This window comes from Littorina saxatilis, linkage group LG12 (genome assembly GCF_037325665.1).
Source record: "Littorina saxatilis isolate snail1 linkage group LG12, US_GU_Lsax_2.0, whole genome shotgun sequence".
Lineage (NCBI taxonomy): Eukaryota > Metazoa > Mollusca > Gastropoda > Littorinimorpha > Littorinidae > Littorina > Littorina saxatilis.
The window spans coordinates 73,620,113-73,630,112 of NC_090256.1; the positions used below are offsets into that span (position 1 = coordinate 73,620,113).

General features: G+C 46.5%; 1 protein-coding gene across 1 annotated transcript in view; it reads right to left on the reverse strand.

Moving 5' to 3' along the window:
* The window catches only part of LOC138983236 (integrin alpha-8-like), a gene marked incomplete in the record, with an annotated part of 124,740 nt that overhangs the window by 34,406 nt on the left and 80,334 nt on the right, over window positions 1–10,000 (reverse strand). Inside the window, 1 exon segment of the mRNA XM_070356653.1 lies at window positions 9,041–9,127. Within this exon segment, the coding sequence (XP_070212754.1) occupies window positions 9,041–9,127 (87 nt within the window).

Consider the following 10,000-nt stretch of genomic DNA (forward strand, 5'->3'; position numbering starts at 1 on the left):
ATTACGGTGAACTTTCAACCGCCTTCGTTTGTACGCGGAAGACGACAATCAACCGTGCTAATGGTGAGCCGATTCGTTCACACGGGAAGGACTGTGCCTTTAAGACGACGATCAACCGTGCTAATGGTGAGCCGATTCGTTCACACGGGAAGGACTGTGCCTTTAAGACGACGATCAACCGTGCTAATGGTGAGCCGGTTCGTTCACACAGGAAGGACTGTGCCTTTAAGACGACGATCAACCGTGCTAATGGTGAGCCGGTTCGTTCACACGGGAAGAACTGTGCCTTTAAGACGACGATCAACCGTGCTAATGGTGAGCCGGTTCGTTCACACGGGAAGGACTGTGCCTTTAAGACGACGATCAACCGTGCTAATGGTGGAGCTTTCCAAACCAGTTGTACCAGTGTGTTTAGAAAAACACACAGCCTGAGTTGCGCCGTGCTTACACAGAAGAGAAGACTGCAAAGTGTGCCTGCCTGCCTGCCCTACCTGCTTATGTCTAGGTACAACTCAGGCTGGTTGGTTACCTAAGTTTTACGTCCTCACAGGAGCTAGAGCCTATTAGGGACATGAAGTGTTTGTATAATGCTAAACAACAACTCAGGCAAAATGCCTCTTGCTTTTATACCGCTAAACCTGGTAATGGGCCGATGTTGCATTTCTCGCTTTCTCATGGTTCTTAGGTTTTTGAAGACTTGAATGTAGGTAAGACTAGGTGCGTGAGTTGGTTGTCTGGTTGGTGAATTGGCTGGTTCCTTGCTTGGTTCGTTATTTTAGTTGAACAGGACTCGCTTCTTTCTTTGTATGTGTATGTCCTTTCTTTCTTTCTTTCTTTCTTTCTGTCTTTAAGACTTAATTTCAATATTTTTCTGGGCTACCGAAGCTTAGGCTGCAGCTCTGATAGATTCAGTCAAAGCCAACAGTCTCATATTTCTTATCAGTTCCAAGAAAGTTACTATGAAAACTGATACATGTGAATGATCAGATGTAGATTCATGGTGACCTCAGATCCATCCACTTCTCAACCGCCCCACACCCCATTCACACACACAGCCCCCCCCCCCCCCAACATTTTGTTCCTGCAGCCATGTGGTCTTCGTGTCATAACACAGGTAAACTACTATCCTGGCATCGTGGCAGATTATCTGGTTTGCGCTGCAAATTTAAATGACTCCCCTCGGTGCTTCCACGTTGCTAATTGATTGGCTGGCACCCACATTTTCTCCTCGTTATCTTTTTTTGGGGGGATGGGGGCTTGGTTGTACTTGTTGCGTTTTCGAAGGAATGTATGTATGTGTGCGTAGATAATTATGTGTGTGTGTGTGGATTTGTCAATGTGTGTGTGTGTGCATGCGTGCGTGCATGCGTATGTGCGTGCGTGCGTGCGTGCGTTGTGTTGTATATTATTTGTGTGCTATTTCCGTCTGTGTGTGTGTGCTGTGTGACTTTCTCTCTCCGTTTGTCCACCTGTGTCTGTCTGTGGGGTTACCGCGGTCTACATAGGAATAAAACAGTAAAATATAACAATTATCATAATAGTAGTTTTTTTTAAAAGCCGTTAGTCCCAGGGGAGACACAACACTAACCACGCAGTTTGTTAACAGTTGTCAGTTAATGCCGTCCACAGATCGACAGCAACTTGCACTCATAAATTATTTCACAAACCGTGCACATAGAGCTACACAGGGCACGTGAACCACAGTCGTTTGATGTCTATTGAATTAGGTCGAGATAATAATCAAGACATTGGCGCAACCTTTGGTGTCGTAAGATATACAATTAGTGTCTGCCTAATGGACTGAAGTCATTATCTCCCTCCCAGCATCATCACGCATCCCAAGAGATGGTATTAAGATTTCTGCACAACCAGGAAGGAATTCCTCAAGCTGGGGTTGGCAGAGAGAGAGAAAGAGGTGTGTCAGGCACATACACAACTTCAGGGTTTGAACTTCTATACAAATGTGTTTGGAACTAAGGCAAATCTGAAAGAGTTCTGATGAGGTACGTAACTCACACACACACACACGCACACACACACACACACACGCACACACACACACACACACACACACGCACGCACACACACACTCACACACACACACACACACACACACACACACACACACACACACACGTCAAGAACAGATTCTGTCCTGCCCTCCCTATCTATACCTCGTCCGCCCCCCCCCCCCCATCTCGCACCCCCACCCCCCCCCCCCCCACCCACCCACCCACACACACACACCACCTCTCTCTCTGGCTCCCTCTTCGTCGCCCACTCTCTCTCTCTCTCTCTCTCTTTCTCTTTCTCTGCATCTCCTTTATATGGGTGAAGGATGGATGTACTAAAAACAAGTCGCGTAAGGCGAAAATACAATATTTAGTCAAGTAGCTGTCGAACTCACAGAATGAAACTGAACGCAATGCCATTTTTCAGCAAGACCGTATACTCGTAGCATCGTCAGTCCACCGCTCATGGCAAAGGCAGTGAAATTGACAAGAAGAGCGGGGTAGTAGTTGCGCTAAGAAGGATAGCACGCTTTTCTGTACCTCTCTTTGTTTTAACTTTCTGAGCGTGTTTTTAATCCAAACATATCATATGTATATGTTTTTGGAATCAGGAACCGACAAGGAATAAGATGAAAGTGCTTTTAAATTGATTTGGACAATTTAATTTTGATAATAATTTTTATATATTTAATTTTCAGAGCTTGTTTTTAATCCGAATATAACATATTTATATGTTTTTGGAATCAGCAAATGATGGAAAATAAGATAAACGTAAATTTGGATCGTTTTATAAATTTTTATTTTTTTTTACAATTTTCAGATTTTTAATGACCAAAGTTATTAATTAATTTTTAAGCCACCAAGCTGAAATGCATCCGGGCTTCGTCGAACATTACTTGACCAAAATTTCAACCAATTTGGTTGAAAAATGAGGGCGTGACAGTGCCGCCTCAACTTTCACGAAAAGCCGGATATGACGTCATCAAAGACATTTATCAAAAAAATGAAAAAAACGTATGGGGATTTCATACCCAGGAACTCTCATGTCAAATTTCATAAAGATCGGTCCAGTAGTTTAGTCTGAATCGCTCTACACACACACACACACGCACACACGCACACACGCACGCACACACACACGCACATACACCACGACCCTCGTTTCGATTCCCCCTCGATGTTAAAATATTTAGTCAAAACTTGACTAAATATAAAAAGGTTATAAACCCGAAGGCGATTTCCCAGTACAAAGATCTTAATGCTAATGACGGCGGTACATAAACCATTTTATGATGGTTGTCAACAGTTGCGTGTGTATAAGTACACAAGGCCAGAAAATAAGCGGAATGAACTACTATAGCAGCTTTAATAAAATGGGGGGAAAACCAGCCACTGCTGAAGACTTTTGATTCGAAAAAACACTATCAAACCTCCTCCTCCTCCCCATATCCCTAAACCCACCCCGTTATCCACAACGCCCTCCTCCCCTCGCCTGCAATTCAAGTACAGCTGAACCGACTTTGAAATAGAACATTAGAAATGGTTTGCAATTCACTCTGGACATGTATACCAGGACACCTCACAGACACGTTGCAAGTGCTCAACTACAGATGAAAATTTTAAAAAGTAAAAAGATCTTCCGAGTGCAGAGACTGAAAGCTTTTTCCCACACATACCACCTCTTCGCCGTTTTCAAGCCGGCACCTTTCCCAGACGACAAACTTTCACGGATGGATGCAATCTGTCTCAAACAATATTTGTTCAGGTCCGAGACCAAAGAAAAACGGCGAATGCGACCATTTTCAAACAACTGCTTTTGACGACAGATAAAGCAGATAATGAGCGAAACACACTGGGAAAATTGTTGAGACGGTTCAGACATTCTCGGTATCGTATGAGCACTTTTTCTGAGAGCAGACGACTTGCGCTGGTTTTTCTGCGCCTCGGAACTAAATGTCTGATGCAAGTGTCAGGTTTTGACAGATAAATTGACTCGACAATCATCGCCGTCTTGTTTGGATGGAAGTGGATACAGCTGCTGTTGACAAATTTAAAATGAGAGTCAAGAAATTACTGCGTCCCCCTCGTAGAAATGTTCCATGTCCGAGATGAAAGGTTACAAAACACACAGACGCAGACAGGCAGTAATAGTCCAAGACACAGACAGACAGACAGACAGACACGCGCGCGCGCGCACGCACGCACGCACGCACGCACTCACGAACACACACGCACAAACGCACGCACGTACTCACGCACGCGCGCATGCACACTCACACGCGCACACACACACACAAACACGTACACACACACGACCCCTTCCCCCATCTTCACAACTCCCCTAGCCCTTTTTCTATCCCCCGACCACCACCCCCCCCCCCCCCCCCCACCCTCTCCTCCCTCGCAGAGAAGAAGAAACCCAAAACACACCAACAGGGAACAAAAACACAACTGGTCACGCACAGCGAAGGGAAAAGCAAACAAAATTGTAGGAAAACAGTCTTGAGTCGAGCGTTTGAAAATGCCTGAGCCTGAAGGCGGGTGTAACTTACACCTCTTCGTGTCAGCCTGCCTCATCAGAGATGAGGACGACAGATGACCAGAATAGCGCGCTGCATTTTCCTGCAGAGAACTAATGCGCGTCTGCCGTGACGGTGCCTGAGCTAAACATTGGCGGGCACTGCTCACAGCCCGGCACACGGCACCGGAAACATTCCCCGTCTCTTCACCTCTCTCGCCACCATCCGCCCTACCCTTGGTCTCATGCCTGAAAAGGCCCTGTGCCGCTACCATTGATCCAAAGGGCCGATACCCACAGAGATATAGAATATTCTATATCTCTGTGCCGATACCCCGTAACCCTATCCCATCAAATCGCCTCTATCCCCTGGATGAAAGGTCAAGAACCGACAGAGGAGGGGTGTGGTGGAGGGGGCACAGACTTTAGACAACAGTTGTGTACTGAACAGTCTCTGGTGGAGGGAATGGAAAAATAGGGAGGGGGGAGAGGTCTAGGGCAGGGGGTCAAGAATCAAGAAAGGAGCTGACCGAAGCAGGAGTCTTGAAGAAGATGGATGAGACCAGATGGCCAATGTGTCGGTTCGATGAATGAAGACCGCCAACAGTCCACCTCCAATACCCCCTCCAAGCCCCCCTCCCGCTCCGTCCGTCCCTCCCTCCAGTCTTCACCGAAGCCACTATCGCCCCCCCCCCCCCACCCCCTCCTCCTACTCCCTGCCCCTCCTTCCTCCCTCCGGTCTCAGGGGACCGACCCTTGCCCTCCCTCATCAGTAGAGGAAAGGAGGAGAGGAAGGGATGGTTTTCGCAGCCCAGCAGGTGGGCTAAACATCTACCTGCACAGGTCCGTGATGTGCATCCACTATTTCAAAGTGTGCTATATCTTACCTGGTGGGCTTATATAAACCTGCTTGAACTTTAGTACTAGGCAAAAATTGAAAAATAAGAGTTCTAAGGGACGTGCGTCTTGTCAACATGTTTTTGTTTGTTTGTTTGCTTGTTTGTTTGATCGATTGATTGTTTCATTTAGTTTTTACATCACGTTTTATGTACTAAACTAATATGTTTGAAAGTGTTTAATCCAAACTGTAAGGTCGCCTTTCTCCTGCTGCAGGGCTCAAACAGACCTGAGAAAACACATATCTTTTTGACATTTTATTTTTCAAGTGCAGAGAAAAACCGTGTTCCTGAGGCAGTGGAATAGTATGAAGCAGACATTGCTCACACGTCAACTAAATTAGACACCGGACTGTTGCACTGATGTGTAAAGGCCCACTCAGCCTCGCTTCACTGTCTCAGACCAGTGCGTGCCTTTCACGAAATTAAATCTTTAACAAAAAAAATACAATAGTGCACAGAGAGCCCCCAGGCTATACAGTGTTGGTATGTGACCAAGTGGAGGGACTGTCTTATCCCGTGTAACACCCAGGCTATACAGTGTTGGTATGTGACCAAGTGGAGGGACTGTCTTATCCCGTGTAACACCCAGGCTATACATTGTTGGTATGTGACCAAGTGGAGGGATGGTCTTATCCCATGTAACACCCAGGCTATACATTGTTGGTATGTGACCAAGTGGAGGGATGGTCTTATCCCATGTAACACCCAGGCTATACATTGTTGGTATGTGACCAAGTGGAGGGATGGTCTTATCCCATGTAACACCCAGGCTATACATTGTTGGTATGTGACCAAGTGGAGGGATGGTCTTATCCCATGTAACACCCAGGCTATACATTGTTGGTATGTGACCAAGTGGAGGGATGGTCTTATCCCGTGTAACACCCAGGCTATACATTGTTGGTATGTGACCAAGCGGAGGGACTGTCTTATCCCGTGTAACACCCAGGCTATACATTGTTGGTATGTGACCAAGTGGAGGGACTGTCTTATCCCGTGTAACACCCAGGCTATACATTGTTGGTATGTGACCAAGTGGAGGGACTGTCTTATCCCGTGTAACACACAGGCTGTACATTGTTGGTATGTGACCAAGTGGAGGGACTGTCTTATCCCGTGTAACACCCAGGCTATACATTGTTGGTATGTGACCAAGTGGAGGGACTGTCTTATCCCGTGTAACACCCAGGCTATACATTGTTGGTATGTGACCAAGCGGAGGGACTGTCTTATCCCGTGTAACACCCAGGCTATACATTGTTGGTATGTGACCAAGTGGAGGGACTGTCTTATCCCGTGTAACACCCAGGCTATACATTGTTGGTATGTGACCAAGTGGAGGGACTGTCTTATCCCGTGTAACACCCAGGCTATACATTGTTGGTATGTGACCAAGCGGAGGGACTGTCTTATCCCGTGTAACACCCAGGCTATACATTTTTGGTATGTGACCAAGTGGAGGGACTGTCTTATCCCGTGTAACACCCAGGCTATACATTGTTGGTATGTGACCAAGCGGAGGGACTGTCTTATCCCGTGTAACACACAGGCTATACATTGTTGGTATGTGACCAAGTGGAGGGACTGTCTTATCCCGTGTAACACCCAGGCTATACATTGTTGGTATGTGACCAAGCGGAGGGACTGTCTTATCCCGTGTAACACACAGGCTATACATTGTTGGTATGTGACCAAGTGGAGGGACTGTCTTATCCCGTGTAACACACAGGCTATACATTGTTGGTATGTGACCAAGCGGAGGGACTGTCTTATCCCGTGTAACACCCAGGCTATACATTGTTGGTATGTGACCAAGCGGAGGGACTGTCTTATCCCGTGTAACACCCAGGCTATACATTGTTGGTATGTGACCAAGTGGAGGGACTGTCTTATCCCGTGTAACACCCAGGCTATACATTGTTGGTATGTGACCAAGCGGAGGGACTGTCTTATCCCGTGTAACACCCAGGCTATACAGTGTTGGTATGTGACCAAGCGGAGGGACTGTCTTATCCCGTGTAACACCCAGGCTATACATTGTTGGTATGTGACCAAGTGGAGGGATGGTCTTATCCCGTGTAACACCCAGGCTATACATTGTTGGTATGTGACCAAGCGGAGGGACTGTCTTATCCCGTGTAACACCCAGGCTATACATTGTTGGTATGTGACCAAGTGGAGGGACTGTCTTATCCCGTGTAACACCCAGGCTATACATTGTTGGTATGTGACCAAGTGGAGGGACTGTCTTATCCCGTGTAACACCCAGGCTATACATTGTTGGTATGTGACCAAGTGGAGGGACTGTCTTATCCCACGTAAAAACCTGACCACATATGAGACGGTGATGAGAAATCAGTGTTTTCACGAGGCGGGGTGGGCATTTAACCAGTGGAACGTGTATTCAGTAGTCAGCGCCTGTGGTATCTGTTATACCGGTGTACCTGGCAGAATGCTGAATGATGCTTTAGAGCTCAGGTGCCTCGATGTAGGCAAGGGAAGAGTACGTTTTTACTGTAAGGGATGGTCAGCCGTGTTGTGGCATAAACACTGCTTTTAACGGCTATTCATTGCTTCCTGTTTGATAAATATTTTGCACGTGTTTTGCTCCCGTACATCAGTCGACTCATCATCTTCTCAACAACAAAGACCCAGTTATTGACAGAAACACACGTGTGCGAAGAAAAAAACAAGGTTAGACACTCCTCGCCTTAGTTGCTTCAGAAGCTTACTCATCGCAGGGTTCTCAAAGCAGTGCAATGTGCAACTCTGAAGGAGATCTGGAAGTGCCTGCTATGAATAGTCGCTAAGACGAGTCCATTTTCTTGGTGGGGGTGCTCATGGATTGGTTCAGATTACGTTGGAGGAGGATCAGTCTGTTTTGAATCAGATAGTACGCACAGAATCAGATTCAGAATCAGACAGAGAGAGAAATAAAGAAGCCTTTGATCGCAGAATGATTCAGAGGGAAATTCCGGTTTGAGGAGATTTATACCAACAAAAGTTGGCAAATGGGAGGTGGGGGGGGGGGGGGGGGGGGGGGGGCGAAGGAGGAGTACGAAAGCTTGAAGGGGAATTTGGGAAGGTGGTGGAAGAAGCGGGGGGCATGGAGACTGCACGTACTACACACTGGCATACGCATGAATAGGTCAGGTAACCAAGGTAATACCATATAGTTATTAGAAGTTATTAGAGGTAGAGAGAGAGAGAGAGTACACTATACTAAATTAGCAAGTATACATGCTTTCTATACATCTTACCCTCACACCAAAAAGAGCCAATTAAAAGATAAGAGGGGAGGATAGGGACGGGGAGGGGGTTGCATAGAGGGGGCAAGATCTGGACTCAGAGAGAGAAAGAGAGAGAGAGAAAGAGAGAGAGAGGAGGAGGAGGGCAGAGAGAGAGAGGACTGGAACATATTGTGCATGTTCCGCCGTCTGCCTGTCTGTACGAACGTGAACGTATGTGTCCATCTATAACTCATTTCGTCGGTCTGTGTCACTGCTTGTAACATTCCATCTGGTCCGCTTTTTGCCAGGAAAAAGTAAGCGTGCACGTGCAAAATGTTTGACAGTATTTTCATAACAATTAGACTAAAAAGGTGTACTTACCCATGTAGCTGTCGTCATCGTCAGGTGGACCCTCGCTGGTGGAAGAGTAGTCCGCCTTGTCGCGACTGTTGTAGTTGTACAGCTGACCTGTCGGGGTGGACAACACTCTTTGTTAACATTACAGTCTTCCGTGTGTTTACATTTAGTATAGTGCCGTCTATGGTGTGTGGGGGAGGGGGAGAGGTTTGTGTGTGTACGAGTGTGTGCGTTTGTGTGTGTGTGTGTGTGTGTGTGTGTGTGTGTGTGTGTGTCTGTGTGTCTGTCTGTCTCTTTGTGTTTCTGCATCTGGAGCAAGTGTGCATCGCATATACTTATATGTCAAGAAACGTTTCAGTGTGTGTGAAGATGACGTTTGTGTCTGTCTGTCTGGGCCTGTATAATGTCTGTGTGCAAAAACTGCATGTAACTAACTATCTTAAGTTTTCCATTACGTGTAAATCCAAAGAAGCATCTCAAACTAGAAGTGCACGTACACTCCCTGTGGGGTAAACAGCCCACAGCTTAGCTTGCATCACCACAAGGTTTACCACCGGTGCATGACCTTTGTTGACCTACTGGCATTTCTTGCAGGCCGGGTATCTACGCTACCCCTGATCTGTTGCACATGTCAAACCTACTCAGGCAATGCTAAGCCAACGCTGGGCTGTAGAATGTTTCAGTAGACTTCCACTCCGGTAATAAACACGATAAACCTTACGAAAAGCTGAGATTGACTCTGTGACTCGTATTTTGTAAGCCCGGATTCAATAGTTTTTACTCTTCTTCTTCTTCTCCCCCCCCCCCCCCTCCCCCTTTTTTTTTTTAGAAGGGGGAAGAAGAGGTAAAGGGATAGTGGGTTGTATCCGTAAGACTAAACACGGTGGACATTCTGCTTGATGTATTTGATAGGTATTTGGTAAAGCCATTTACAGCATGGGATTTTTCGATGTCATAATAACCTGACCATACAGACAAACAAAC